General features: G+C 33.3%; 1 protein-coding gene across 1 annotated transcript in view; it reads left to right on the top strand.

Moving 5' to 3' along the window:
- LOC129218960 (uncharacterized) overlaps positions 1–16,741 on the top strand; it is a 48,489-nt gene that overhangs the window by 9,131 nt on the left and 22,617 nt on the right. Inside the window, 6 exon segments of the mRNA XM_054853280.1 lie at positions 2,925–3,475; positions 8,977–9,042; positions 9,045–9,097; positions 9,099–9,161; positions 9,163–9,186; positions 9,188–9,334. Of these exon segments, the coding sequence (XP_054709255.1) occupies positions 2,925–3,475; positions 8,977–9,042; positions 9,045–9,097; positions 9,099–9,161; positions 9,163–9,186; positions 9,188–9,334 (904 nt within the window).

The following is a 16,741-nucleotide window of genomic DNA, read 5'->3' on the forward strand; positions in this document are numbered from 1 at the left end:
ATTTTAAGTGTAGCCAGGACCAGATAAAAGATAATGTTTTGACGGAAACTTGATTTGAAGGAATAAAAGTTTCAAAGATTCGAAAACACTGAAAACTGAAATTCCGTGATTTAGATTTTTCCGAGTTCTTAACAGAAGCAGATTTATATCATCTAGATTGTTGGAACATTTTTATCAAACTAGATAGACACTCACAACCAATATGCCGAAGGTAAATAAATCTATATGAATTTCTAAATTATTATTTTAAATATTCATTTAACGCATCGGATTAACGCATTAACATTTACAAGTTTAAAAAAAAAATCGTTATTTCAATTTTAACATAAAATCACTTTTGTTTGTGAAATAAACTCATAATTACTGGGGTAGGGGGAGATTTTTTTTTTTTTTTTTTTTTGCAGTTGAAACAATTAAATGTATGCTCTGTAAAATTCCCTCACGACAGTTATTTGTTTTTTATTTAATTAATCGATAGTTCACCCCCTGGGGGGCACCACATTGTGAAACCGCGCACCGCGTAGCAGCCCCCCCCCCCACAAATAGATGGGGGTAATTTACTACGAGTTTTTTTAACGAATAAACATTCAAACTTTGATTTAAGCGGTCAGGCTAAAGTGCGAATAGTACTCGACTCGGACCAAATAAAGAGGAACAAAAAATTTTTTTTTTTTTTTTTGACAAATTGATCCGTAGTTACTGGAGGGGGAGTGGGGGTAGATTTTTTTTTGCAATTAAAACAGTTGTATGCTCTGTAAAATTCCCTCCACGAAAGTGATCATTAATTTTTAATTTAATCAATTGATAATTCACCCCTGGGGGGGGGGCACCACGTTGTAAAACCGCGCACCGCGTAGCAACCCCCTCCATAGGTGTGGAGGGGGGATTGCTACGAGTTTTTTTAATCGAATAAACGTTCAAACTTTGGGTTTTTTTTTTTTTTTTTTTTTTTTTTTTGCAATTTAAACAGTCATGCGTAAGTTCGAATAATACTCGACGTGAACCAAATAAAGAGGAACAAAAAAAAATTTTTTTGACAAATTGACCCATAGTTACTGGGGGGGGGATTTTTTTTTGGCAATCAAAATAATGAAACTAATAGCCTGTAAAATTCCCCCCCACGAAAGTGATCATTTTTTAAAAAGTTTTATAATTAATACTTTACCCCTGGGGGGCCACCACGTTCGCCCCAAAATAGCTGGGGGAGAAATTCGCTACGTGTTTTTTCTTATTAATTTAATGTTATTATGTAATTTTTAGCCATTTTACTCATCACTTTAATATTTTTCTTTTTTTTTACCTTTCATCCACCCACGCAGCCGTGTGACCCAAAATTAGTGGGGGGGGGGGGGGATTCGAGCCAAAGTTTTTAATTTCATTTTTTTATTATTTTAACCGGCCACAAGCCATAAAAGAGATAAATCGCGTTTTGGGGGCTCAGATCTTGGTCTATTGTATTTATGGATTACTAATGCAATGGTTTTTGAGACGGGTATTCTTTAAAATATGAGACGACGGGGTATATTCTTTAAAATATGGAACTTCTAAAACACGAAAATCTGGTCAGTTATACAGTAGAAGTTCTTTCCATTTTTTTCTTCGCATAATCACTTAATTAATACAAAGTTAAATTAAACATCGTAGAATGCATGCATACTAAGTGAATTTAAATTTATAACTTCTCTAAAATTTAGATATACAGTAAATTTGATACAAAACTTTTCAATTGTGTTTTCATATTGCTTATTCATGTAATCTAGTTAATCTCCAGGGCAAATTCAATAATCGAGTTTTAATTTTCGTTTTACCATAATATTTAACTCTCTTTCATCTGTCACGTACATGTTATACAGGCGTCCCTCGTATATCACGGTTAATTCGTTCCGTGTAGTATCGAAACCGTGTTATGCAAGACTTTTTTACAAATAGTTTTTTACTTATTTTTTAACCTAATTAATTATGTATATATCATAAATAATATCAATGCGTACCGTGATGTATCGAAACCGTGTTATACGAGACCTTGAAATAATATAAATCGAGGAATGTGTACCGTGTTATATCGAAACCAAGTCTTAAGGTACAAGTTTTAAAATAGCTGAAATTTCTGCTCAATAGAACATACAAACGAAAACTAGCAACCAGAACGAACAAAGACCCACTGGTTTAAAAATAAGAGTTGTTATATACGATAAAATTTAATTATTTTACATACCTCAAACTAAAACTGTTATTCACAACAAGAAAAAACTTTATCAACTTTCTTCACTAAGAACAAAACGCATTCTTTAAGACAAAAAAATCTGAGCTTTTCTACAGCAATCAAGTTCGTCTGAGCAACAACAACAAAACAAAATATAAAATAAAATAAATAGAATTATTCTTTTTATTTTATTTCATATTTTGTTTCGACTACATTTTTTATTTATCGTTTGCCAAATTTAGCTTATGTTTAACCTAATATTATTTTCTTACAACGCATTAGAAACAAAATAATATTCATCTTTCTGCTTTTAGAACACTGATAAGAAGAATAAAGCATGTATTTAAAAGTTAAAAGTTAGTGTTATACGGAGTAACTAAACTTTTGAGCCGACGTCAGACAATTTTTCGTAAAAGTTTCATAAAAACGAAGTAAAAACTTATTACAGTCATTTTCATACATTTTTCAACAGTGTATTGAACAAAAATGAAATTCTTTCTTTTAAAATTTGGGTTACATCCATGTAGTATTTAAAATCAAATTTTCTACCATGTAATATTGAAACCGTGTTATAATAATCGCAAATTTGGAACCGTGTAATATCGAAACCGTGTTATAAGAAGTACAGTGTTATACGAGGGACACCTGTATATAGATTTATTGATTGATGTACTGTAAATCATTTTATTCTTCAACTCATTACTAATATTTTTAAACATAGGTTATCTCACTGCCGGTACAAAAGCAAGCAAGAAGAAGTTTCCTATTCCTCATTTGACACTTCCAAGTACGATGGCCAAAGACTTCTTCATATGTGCTTCCGATCAACGATCAACACATCCAACCTGTGCCTTGTGTACGATCCTCATGTAAGAGAAAACAATATTTTAGAATTCAGCTCAGACCTAACTCTTTGGCAATACGCAGAGTACAGAAATGTATCTGTAAAAGACTTTTCCTTCACCGACGATCACGAACTGCCATCTTTTCTTAATCTGTGCAATTTTCGTCCAGCAAACACTGGTACACTTATTACTGTCAGCAATAAGACACATGACAGTGTGTTTTGTAAGCGAGCGCCTGGAGAAGATATCGATGGGATTAAATGTATGTTGCAAATGCAAGTGGACGGACCTCGTCCCGTTTGTTATGATGTTGTTGGTAACTTGTCACTTACGTTTTGGATGTATTTGGGTCTAAGATGTGCAGCTGATGCTTTTCTTATCGTTTCTGTTTGCCTCTTAGAAGGAATTTCCCTTAGAGTAATACAAGGTAAGATTTTTGGCTACCATTCAATATGATGAAAACTGTTTCTTACTGGGAAACCAATCGTCAGTGTAATAATGTAAAAAAAAAAGTAGGCATCAGCATTGTGAAATATGTTTTTTGGCGCATAATCATCTGCTGTCTTCTCTCATTATAGGCATGTAAGATCTTAAAGTATGGCAACATTTTTAAAAAAATGCGAAATTTAGCTAGAAATGAACACTTAAACAGCTGCTGTAGCTTCGTTAATAGTCAAAGATATCGACAATCTGATCAATATATTCCATACCTCGCCAAATTTGGCGACTTTTCTTAAAATGTTGCCCGACTTTAAGACCTTATATTTCGATAACGGAGGGGCGAAGACAATTAGTAGTATGTCAAGAAACATGTTTCACTATGCTCTATCAATTCCTTCATATTTATTTATTTATTTATTTTTCCATCATTCCACTGTTCTTGTGATTTCCTGGTTAGTATCACATGTTATGAGTTTTAATTTCTATTACTAATAATTCAATTATAAATTACATTAGTTAATCTAGGATCGTTGGTTCCCCCCCCCCCCCGAATCCAACCACCGACGTTTTAAAATATCCACTGAGTTCATGTACAGTACGTGCTTGTAAATCCGTGGATACAAAAATCTTGCGATCTATTGCAAAACGTTTAATTGCATGGAATTGGTTTTTTTTAGTATTTAACAGTAAAAGTAATTAAATATTGATTTTTTGTTTAAAAAAACAAAGGTGAGAGAGCGAGCATGAGATATGAACGCTAAACATCCACGCGGCACGCAGATACTTTACTGGATAGCCAATTTCGTAGCTGGTAGATACTTAAACTCACAAGTAGTACTTATAAGAACTGAGTTTGATATTTTAAAGGTTTTTTCCCCTCTTAATTGACTTGTCATATGGTGCTATTATCTTTTGAGTTATTATAGGTAGGATCAGCGAGCTCGCGTAAGCTGTTAAGCTTTTACTGCTCGCCTATGTACACACAGTGAAAAGCTCAGTTTTATTCATTTGTTATAAAATATTAGGGAAAGACTTAAATGAATAAGTTAATATACGATAACAGCAATTAGATATTTTAGTAATTATAGGTTGAAATCATGGAAACAAAATACAAATCAAATATATGCTCTCTAATGCTTCAGTTTATGTTATTTTGTGGTAGAAAAGACGGAGTCCTGAATATTTTGATAAATTTTCCAAATCAAAATACAGAAAACGCTTTCTACGTATCCGTACAACTTGTGACGTAACTTTTTTCTCAGTATAAAACATTATATTCTTACGTATTCATTCTTACCATTCTTACGAGTTAAATCTCAACACACTCATTTTTTTCACTCTAATAAATACGATTTAAACGTAAATATTTCTACAGGGTTCTTGAAACTTATGAGTACTTTTGTGCCGAACTTGCAATAAATCTCCTTAACAAATAAATTCACGTCATGCGCTAAAGCCGTATAAAAGGTGAAGAAAAGGGTTTTTTCAACTCCGAGAGCATTTTCCAACAAAGATTAAATGTCAGTTTTGTAATACTTTTAAAGTTGAATTTGTTTTTTCCCTAGATGTGCACATGGCCTTGTATGCTCAGTTGGTTTATAAACTGATAATTGTATTTTTAGGTAGCAGTTTTAAAAATACTTTTCATTTGTTAGAAATTTATAAAAACAAAAATTTACTAATTCTATGACACATAGTTCTCTCTAGACGCTTTTGTTGTAATACAGATTTAATATTTACAATTTACTAGCTTATAATTTACGGAATAGTGAGTCATAAACTCTTATTATCCAGGTAATATTTCAGTACAGTCTAAATCTAACTTAACGCTTTTGCACTAAATCTAAACTTAATGCTTTTAACAAATCCGAAAATATTTTACTACCAATTAACCATATATTAAAATTACGAACAGGAGCATTTTACTTCATGGTGAAAAAAAGGAACTAAAATAAAACTTAAAGCCGCTAAAAGAAATAAATTTGTTTTCTTTCTTCAATTTGAGTAGAAAAAAAAGCCACTTAAACAAAATATACAGCTACCATTTTAGTCACTGACTTTTCACCGACGGTCATAAACTCCAAGATAAATGAAACTTTTCTATTGTTTTCTTTCTTCAATAGCTGTTCGAGCCACAGCTAGTGTCATTCATCCCTTAAGATGGGCTGCGGAGTTGGGACATTAAAGTCGAGATATTTTCAAGCGTTCTTCAAAATATTACGCATTACATGAATATGTAAATACATTGTTCTCTGTCACCAACAGAATTGGAGGCTATTTCGAAAAGAGAATATGATCGTACAAGACTTTCGTTTTTTTATGAATTCAAAGTGAGAATATTTTCTGATAATGTCACAAACAAAAGTTGAAGATGTGCTGTTGTATTACATTTTGATGTTTAAAATGTGCTTATTCCTAGAAGATATCAAGCAGTGTATAAGAAAAAAATAAGAATTTAACTTAATGTCATTTTAAGTGCATTTTATTTTCTTATCTCAGATTAAGATAGTTCTGTGTATAGTGAAAATTTAAAGTATGATGTTAGGAAAAATTTTTTAGATTTTTTAACTTTACTATCTATAGAGAAGAATACAAGTATAGTTTAGAAAGGGTAACGCAATTGAAAATGTATGAACAAATTTAGAATTTGTTTTGTAATAAGCTTCAACCTGTTGTTCATTTAAAATGTTTTTTTTTTTAATCAAACGCTTCAGATTGATAGATCGGAATGTTGTATTAAGCTATATTATATGAAAGGTTGGATATGGTTAAAAGTTATTTTCAGTAGCTTCGAATTTATTTTTATACTGTAGGGTAGACCGGGGCACGTTTACGCAGTGCCCATTTTTCAAATTAAATTATAATTGGAGAGTCAAAGTCATAACATATTGATGCTGCTCCCTAGCAAATATTCTCACAAGTGTTTGAGCATCAGTCGGGCTTCGGTCTAGTATGCAGAAAAAATAATCTGTTTTCTACCAAGTTGAGTAAGTTTTGTGTTGTACGTTTGTATGTTTTGAAGCTTATTGTGAATATATAATGCTCAGTTAAGAAAGAACAAATGTATAAAAAATTGCAGAATTTTATCCTCTTTTAAAAAGTGTACTTGTATGAACTGAATCGTTATTAATTTTTTTTTCACGTTAAAAATAAATCCAAACTTGGTTGACGGGGCAAGTTTACGCGTTGACGTCGGAGCACCTTTACGCACGTTCTTACGGGTTGTCTTACTTCTAATCGTGGCCTGACGCTTTTTTTTGCTCCGAACTGTTTCGAACCTGATCAAACCTTTTTAGTATTTTCTGGCTATTTAGTTTTGAAAATCACCATTATTTTTTAAGTGAGTTACAAATTTGTATCTTATCGGTTACAATCATGTAGTGCTCTCTTCATGCCTATTCAACTTTTAATTAATACACTATTCAGTTCGTGATAAATTTGCTTTATTTCAACGATGGTAAGACATTATGTTCAAAACATCAACATAACCACATTAGATGTCAAAATAAATATGCGTAAACGTGCCCCGTGTCCGGGGCAAATTTACGCAACCGACGTGGACCTCAAAAATAATTTTTTAACAGTTGAAAACACAAACTGAGCAACAACTAAATATACAAATTGTGGACTCCATTAACTGCTTCATAAAATCGCCATGTCTAAAATTTCTTAAGTTAAAACTATAAAAGTTGGAAAATTCATTGAAAAAAAACCCACGTAAACGTGCCCCAGTCTACCTTATAAGTTAAACCAGGAAAACAAAATAATGGTATATTTTGGAGCATATTTCGAAGTTTATAACTCAAAGCCACTGAACTAGTAACGCAGTAAACCCTCTAACTTCGAATTATTTAGAGTGATTCTTTATGGACTTCAGCTTTTTCGGAAATCCGAGACCATACAACCGAAAAAGGTTGTATGGTTAGAAAACAATTTTACAACTAGCTACGAATTGGATAATGCTTGAAATGTTTTTATGAAGTCCTTAATTATATCATTTTTTGAATAATTTTCATGACAATTTTAGCAATACGTTGTAAGTTTACTCGATAATTAATTTGCGCATTTGGTTTATTTTGATGAAAAGTTTTTGTGCTCACCAGTATTTTTTGTAAAATTTTTGAAAGTATCGCTTCTGCTCTTTCTTTCATCCCCCCCCCTGTTTTTTGAGCAATCACGATTTGCTCATTGTTTTCACTTGACCGTTGAATGACGTCCGCTTCCTTTGATTTTAATTTGTCTATGCTTATAATGAGGGTATCCATGTGTTTCGGAATCGAGCTATTTCTAAACGACCTTCTTGACTTTACACAATCCTTTTCACATAAAAACAGTATCAAGCACACAACATCCAGCATCCTGCCCCTGGCATTTATTTGAATTTTGACGTCTTGAATTAAAATAATTGTTGCGATAAAAAGCCATTAGTAGAAACAAGAAACCCAACGAGTAGGGTCCTATCGCAATTCGTGATTGCGAAAAAACAAAATTTTAACTATAGATCTCAAAATTCAAACATTTTTTCCTTTCTTTTTCTTTCTCTTTCCTTTCTTTTTTTGAGCAATCACAATTGCTTATTGTTCTCACTTGACTGTTTTGAAGTCTTATGATTTTATTTCCCCCGCGCCTCCCTCTGCAGCACCACCGTCGGTCGGCCGCCTCATGATGGCTGCTCCTCTAGCGAAAACCGTCTCCAGGTTGCGTCACTTACTTGCCTACACTTACACACACACATACACCTACACCACACACAACCCAGCCGTAGGTGGGGTTTGGACTTTGGGGGGACCAGGCCCGTCCCTATGCCGGTCCCAAGCCCGGGTAAATGGGGAGGGTTTTACGAAGGTGTAGCATCCACGTATGTAAAACCACCACTCTTTACTTACGCTTTGAGCAGATCTGTATCTGCCCAGTGGCTATCGAGTTGAACAGTGAGTAGGCAATTGGTGCCACCGGAGTCAGGTCTGTACCTGGGTCTACGGTGCCTAAAGTCGTAAGTGGTTGGATTTCGTTCCCGTGATGGTCTAGGGGGCCCCGGCCGAAAGGTCCGTTCTCTGGAAGCCCTAAATGGCATAGCAGAGCGGGGTCCTCTTTTGTGTACCTACACACACACATACACCTGCACACGCCCATACATAAACACACTTACACCACACACATACGCACACGCACACATACACGCACACCTACACATACACACAACTACCCACACATAAACATACCCCCTCCCACACATAAACACACAACTACCCACACACACACAAACACACCACTACCCGCACACACACACAAACACACATGCCTACACACACATACACATACCCCCACACACAAACAAACATACCCCCCCCCCCACACACACACAAACACGCACGCCTACATAGACATACAAATTGCGAAAAAACATAATTTGAATTCAAGATGTCAAAATTCAAATTATTTTTTTTTCCTGAAATTTTTAATTATAATTATATTTCTCATTTCTAGCTGGACCCTATCATCGAGGTGCATACGGAAGAACACGTGTGGGGCCGAGCATCAACATTTGTGATATGTCCGGTGGATTGTAGGTGTTTTGGTAGATTACTTCACCAACATTGCCGGTGTTTGCAGATTTCTCTCCAGCCTATTTTATCTTTGCAGCTTTCGAAATAACTGCATGTTCACTGATGTTTTGTTCTGCCTTTACCCGTTGGTGGGAAACACTGTCCGTTATAATATTTCAACTGCCAGTGCTACTGAAAGCTACTTGAGCGAGAGTGTAGAAAAGAGGGAAATATCTTTAGAAATGATCATTATATCTGTGATTGCTGCTATTGTCGGCACTGTTTGGAGCTTGGAGCAGGTATATATTTTATTAGTTAAAATATTTAACTATTTTGTTCATTCGCTTTCAGATCATTTCTGAACCATTTAGTCAAATTTGAGGGAAGAAAATTTCAAATTACTTGCATTTACGTTGATGCTCTTGGATAAGAATTAATAATTTTACTGAAATTCTTCTACAGAGAGCCAGTCCAATTCAATTTATTAGGGTCAGTCGATAAATAACGAGCCAGAGGCTATAAAACACTCTTCAAAAATACTGACCGAAATTGTTTAATCACTTATCCTATTGGAAAATTAGTCGCATAATTCCGTGCTCTTAAAAGTCCTTTGGCTGCTGCTGGAACCCAATTACGCACGCACTCCTTTACTTTATCGTCCGAATGAAATCGTTGTCCCCGAAAAGCCTTTTAGAGTTTCCCAATGATGTGAGATCACATGGGAATAGGAAGGTGGTTCAAGACTTCCCACTTAAATTTCTGCAAAAGTTCCTTTGTTGCAGTGGCTGCGCGTGGTCCTGGTAAACTTTCACTTGCTGTCGCACAACAACGCTAGACCACAGACAGATAATGCAACAAAAGAACGTTTGCGGAAATTTAAGTAGGAAGTCTTGAATCACCGCCCTTTTACAATCCCCATGTGATCCCCCATCTTTGGGGAACTCACGAAGGCACTTCGGGGACAACGATTTCATTAGGACGATAAAGTAAAGGAGTGCGTGGCGTAATTGGTTCCAGCAGCAGCCAATGACTTTTATGAGCACGGAATTATGAGACTAATTTCTTATTGGGATAATAAGTTTTTAAACAATTTCGGTCAGTATTTTTGAAGAATGTCGAATAAAATATGTTTCATAGCCTCTGACTCGTTATTTATTGACTGACCTTCATACATTTTTGCTTCGTTGCAAATACAGTAAAGTTTGGCAAGAGTTAAACAAAATGAAGACTAGTTTAAAATTTAGTTACATAAATAAATAATAGGTTTCTACAGGAAAATAGTTGCTTCACTTCAAAAAGTAGATCAAACAGAATTCATCAATTGAGGAAATATGATAGGACGTACTCAGACTTCAAAAATATAATTTAAAATCAATGAATTTTAAAGAATACTTTATCCGCCACAAAAACGGTACGTGAATCTTAAATTATTTACTTTGTTTCATTGTTACGCAAACACACTTGCATTTATGCATTTAGGTTTACTTTTCGATCTGTTTTTAAACCTCTTTTCTTGTGTTCTTAGTACAGTACTTATTACTGTTTACTCAAAAACGGCATCTTATTTTCTTAAGGCTAGTGTCTTCAACTAGTTTAAGTTGCAAATTTACGTTTTCTAAACAAGATTTTCTTTCCGTCCGTTGTACTCTCTTATCATGAAAGCGAATGTTATTAAAAATAAAACCCATTTCCTTGCATATGCTATATTTTTGTTTACACTTAGATCATTTTTGAATATTTTATTCTTGAATAGTAAAATAAATGACGCGGGTAACATTCGAAATCTGATTCATTCCCAATTCTCGATGAGTTGTCTAATACAACGCTGCTGAAGAAGCCAGATAATAAAGTTAAGCTTCTTATCTTGCTGAAAGCCACCACTAAAATATTTGTTTAGCCGGCGAGATATTTTGTCAAACCATTTCAAACTCTCTTTTTTTCTTTACATCCTTTTGTTTGTTCCCTCTCCAAATTTATAATCTAATATTTATCCCGATAAACAAACTTTAAGCTTTCTTAAACTTATTTAAGTTTTATTTCCTTCCGGGGATAATTTGTTATGGTTAACAGCAGCCTCAGCAGCCTCAAAAGGACGGAATTGAAACATGATCTTTTTAAGATGGTCGTCACTTTGGGCATTGAAGCTGACATGCTCATATTATTTTATAACAGATGGGAGACATGGTCACCCTTTCCCAATATTTAGAAACCTAGTGCAATTATGCAAATGTGTATGAATTCTGTTTCTTTTTTTTTTTTTTTTTGAATTATGTATCAAATATATCTCTCCTTTCCCTGACAAATATAGAAACGAAGGACCTAAAAAGAGATTTGACCAATCACAATACAGGCACTCGGAGTGAGACAAAGCTTTAAAAAAAAAAACACTTAATGAGACTGAAATGCATGTAAAAAAAAAAAAATATTTCCCTCTAAATAATTTCTTGAATCGTTTGAATTACGACTAACACCCCCTTTTCCCCCCCCCCCAATAGTTTATATTTAAAGACTGTTTCATTAAAACTTCCTTTCAGCGCAAAACTTGCCTGCGCTAGTAAGTCATATTTATCGAATTATTTTCAAATTATTTGAATTTTACTAAGAAGCAATAAGAAGAAAAAGAAAAAAAGGCCAAACAGGGAAGGATGTGTGAGCTCAAATCATATTTATGTATGTAGGTAAGTACATTGCCAGATTTCCGGATTTAAGATAAAGATAGAGACAGAACTCGCAGCACCTATTTTTTTCACAATTGTTACAGTTGGATAATTTGTGAGTTTTTTTCAGTCAGTCAGAGTAACCCCTCTATCCACAATTTCTCAATTTTTAACTGCGTTACGTATGTTTTAATAGTGCACAGTATTCATTGGCATAAAAATGACGACAAATTAAATATTTATCAAAAATTTGATAACAGTAATTTTAGAATATGGTTAAAATACATAAATAACCTGGTTCAAAAAGCTGACGCAAACAACTAGTGAACTTTCAACCACATGCATGTAAGATGTATGTTGATGCGTTGTACGAGTTCATGCATAACAACTCATGAATTACGAACAACTCTTTATTTTTCTTTTACCACATCACACGATTTATATAATTTATTATATTTTGAGGAAAGTTTCAATGTGAGCCAAAAAGGGGTCTACAAGTTCAAGACAGCATTAGGCCCTCTAAAATTCCTTGTGAAGTCAAATATGCTAAAAAAAAGGTAAAATGCATAGTTACCACTAATAGTGCAAAGTTACCTCAATTGTATATTAAAAATTTATTCAAATAGCTTTAAAAGGATGTATTTGCAGTCGCTGCAACAATGAGTTTTATTTTTGTTTTGTTTCTTTCTTTCTTTTTATATTTAATTTATTTATATTTATGTATTTTTCTTTATTTTTATTTTGTTTATTTATTTATTTTCTTATTTCTATTTATTTTATTTTTTCAAATATTTATTTACTTCGTTATAGCCAATCTGTCTTTATAAAAAATATCTGAATGAAAAGTTGCTAACATTAAAATCAAATATTTATTTACTAATTATGCCAATCTGACCTAATAAAAAATATTTGAACGAAAAGTTGCTAACATTAAAATTTTTACCCTCAAATATATTAGAGTTTTCTCTAGCAGTATTTCTTTCAAATATATTTATTAAACTGTAAACAAACAAATGTGCAACTGCTCTTTAAGCAGTTCAATACAGTATTTTTTACAATAATTGAACAATGATTGACTTTAAGCTGCTCATTAACTTGCTTTACTTATAAAATAGTGGCCCTATCTAATTGCGTGATGTACGGTACATCATAATTACTGTTTATTTTTTTTTCGACAAATGGACAAAGTCGTATAGAAATAGAAATCACATCACTAGTTTGTATATTAGGGTATGTTAGGGTAAAAGGTAACGTAGAGTAAATGGACATGAACTCCATTAACTAAAACCACTCGTGGTAATTTTTGAAACTAAACAGTTAGTGAGTGAAGACTAGATAACAAATAAAAGCGCTTCTAAGAGTTTCACGTGTTCCAAAACAATTGTATATGCGTCATGACCGTTTGAAGATGACACTGAAAAACGTTGTTTCTTAAGGTTTAGTGATCTTTTATTTTCCTCTCCAGAAATTCTACAGTTGCGAGCTAACTGGTTTTTAAACTAGTTTTACTTGTTATGTGCAAGGTTTTTAAAGCCATTTAGTTATAAAGCTCACTTACCCGGCGATTTTGGTGTGCAATTCAGGTATTCCTATTTACCCCACAAATACTGAACTCTGGGATCAATGGAAACAACGAAGTTCTGCATTCTTCCCCTTTTTTGGAAAGATTAAATTTTTATGTAAATACACTTTTGTGTGCATTTTACATAAATTCAGTGCACAATTCACTTTTCTCTATGATGCTACCTACAGGCCGTAAATAGAGTATTGTTGGTGTAGACCTTCTTCAGCACCTATACTGATTATGTAATAGTGCGATTATTTAGCTAGAGCAACCTCATAGACGAGGAAATGGAGCATTTCTATTGACCCTCTAGTCTCTGGGGTAAAAGTAAACGTGATTTCATTCTCTAACAAAAAGACACAAAGTCAAAATTTTCATACCCAGTTACTCTCAGGGCACAAAATTTTATGCCTGAATTCCTCCGAAAGAAAAGGAATGATCTAAAGTTGAAATTTTGAACTGTTTTTCTTTACACCATTTGATCCCATTTGTTTACTTTACTTATAAAAAAAATACATATGTAACAACACAATGAATTGAACTTTTTTTAAAATCTTTTAAATAATTGGTTGTTCCATTCAATACACTCATTGAATTAAGTTTGAGTAACACATTCAAAAACTTTAAATGTCAAAAATCATGATTTTGTAAGAAAGACCAAGATTAGTACGGTTAATTGATGGCAATACAAAAATTAATCTAGCAAGAAAATAAACTGCGCTCAATGGAAATCTATTCTGACGAAATTGACCCACATTTTTATCCAGTAAAATTATACCATCTCAGCAAATTAAATTTTCAATCCTGAAAGCAAGGATAACTAAAACTTATAAGCTCTGTTCGAAAAAAAAGCGGAAGAAATCTCATAATAGATTAGATTGAATTTCATCGACAAAATGGACAAAAGGAAATAAATGTAACACTGCAGGTGCGGCAACGCTCTTTAAAGTGTACTTCTTCAAATTGAATTTAATCTTTCTCGACCATTGTCGAGATTTTGGAAATCTCGAGGTCATCAACCATTTCTGTCCTCCAAATCTATCATCCCATTAGACTGAGTAAAAGAAAGAAAGTCTTCTAAAGGATGAAATAACGTCTCTACAAAAACGTGAGCTGCAGCTGCTTTATTCAGATACACTTTAAGAATGTCAAATGAAATGGTAATTTACACCACTTTCCATTTCGCTTCTTTAAAAGATCTCCTGAATACTTAATAGCCTATAAAAATGCAGATTCGTGCCCTAACTTTTCACTTAGAAAATTTGCACTGGCAACGCGCTTTTCTTACTCATGCAAACTCAAAACCATTGTTTCCGCCATCTTTGGCCAGTTAAAATCTAGATTAAATTATAAATAAGTTATCTCAAGCACGCTGTAAATCATAGGAGCTATCAGCATTTCTACCTTTTCAGACTACGCTTTAAACATGAAAAAGCAGTATTCCAATTAAATAAGAATTCGTTAGAAAGAAAAGAAATGCAACTCTTAAATTGAAATGTTGGTCAATGTTGAGTTAAACATAAATATCAAAATAACGAGATAAGTCTCAACAACACAAAGTCAATTCAAATGTGTGGAAAAACTTTTAAATTTCACATTCAAATTTTTTCTGTAAATTGCGACAATATCTGTTTTCCAACTACTTTCATATTTTCATTAATTAAGCCATTTCATGCATAATGATCCCATTCAATAAGACTTAGTAAAAATTTAGTACCAATGCCAACCGTGTGCATACATTTGTAGGCCTTTCAAAAACAAATTTTTTCGAAGTCCACTAGGGTGGTTCTTTTTTTCAGCTAGAGTCCAGGACACCCTTTTTTATTTTTTTAATTATCAATAGTATTATATTGTAAAAGTTTTAGCTTCTTACTCAAGTTTTAAGAGAGTGCTCAATGAACCCATAATTTAACATTAGCCATAGCTTAGAAAATGCCAGAAATTTAGAAACATTTAATTTCTGCAGCTGGTTTTTTTTTTTTTTTTTGTAAATAATTATTTTATTGCAATGTATATGCATATTACTAGTGTATATTATAATTTGTAGCATTGTTTTTTCAGTTCAATTCATTTTTAACCCCCTCTCCATACTTATGAAGTTTGGGGACCCGAATTTTTATAAACTTGGGCACCCTCTTTCAGTTGAAATAGGAAGCTAAAATTCTTCAAGTATATTAATATCCACAAGTCTAAAAATACTGAGGGGTGTCCTGTTATCTAGGAAAACTTTTTTTTTTTTAACATGTATTTTTGAACCACCCCAGAGCCCACTCATATCTTTCATTTTAAGCCCATCTTTTAAAGTGTACTAACTACTTTTCCATCTTCCCACCTCCTTCTGGTACATGCTTTGCTGCCTAATACGTAAATTTAGATACACTGTTATGCACTAATTGAAGATGAAAAGCTCATAGTTCTTCTCTATTCTAGCAGGTTTAAGTTTTAAAAAAAGTGTTTTAGTAAATCTTTTTATCCATTTATCATTATTACTTTGCTTGGCTTTTAAATTGTACTTCATTTCAGCGCTATAACAGAACAACTGCGGGGACCTCTCTTCAGCACATAGCGCAAGAGAATCACGTTACTACTGCGGAAAGAGAAATGCAACTTTCTCTAGTCCTTGTATAGTAGATTCAAAGAACAAGAAAAACTTAGCAAAATAAATAAATAAAACTAGATTAGTTACGGTACAATCCCCGATACAGTAAGGGTAACTGTTTTCAAATAACGTAGACTTATCTCTGAAAATCTCAGTCTGGAAGAATTCCGAAAACCGTCATCAGAAAGGATCCGATATCATAAATAAAATAATAAGAACGCATAAATGAACAGTAAGAACAATATTCCTCATTGTCACCACTAAATTAAGAACACTAGTCAGCTTCATTTGTCCATAAAAACGGAAAACCATGAACGTTCCATGAAAATTCAAAATAATTATCCACATGTGCGGAGTTGCGCTAACGTGGTCACTTGGCAAGACCAGAGAGAAGGAAAAAGGATTTGGTGGATTAATTTATATTGTAACGGAACTTTTAATGTTTTTCAAGGCGAGGGGAGGGGAGGGGAGTTATTTACTTGGCGGATTTTTTTTAACTACAACGTTTATTGATTTTTTTACTATAATTTATTCGGAGGAATTTTTATATTTTAATGCAACTTTTGTAATGGCTGCAGCTCTAAGACTCGTCACGACCACGTTATCGTTACTCCGCCCACAAAATAAATCAAAATGCCATATAATAATGCAAGTCCATTGCTAATCTCCAATGGACCACATCGACGTGAGTCTGCCGGGAACTTGCAAAGTTTCTGATACTGTGTAAAAAATATTTGCTTCTTCAATTATAAGATAGAATTTTTAGTTTCGAAAAGAAAACACCAAAGAGCAGCGGCTATGCACGTGCTTGGCTATCATAGGTGATAAATAAATCTTCTTTTAAATGTGATAGAAAGGAAAACAAAATATATTTATTGGCTTGCTT

This window comes from Uloborus diversus, chromosome 3 (assembly GCF_026930045.1).
Source record: "Uloborus diversus isolate 005 chromosome 3, Udiv.v.3.1, whole genome shotgun sequence".
Lineage (NCBI taxonomy): Eukaryota > Metazoa > Arthropoda > Arachnida > Araneae > Uloboridae > Uloborus > Uloborus diversus.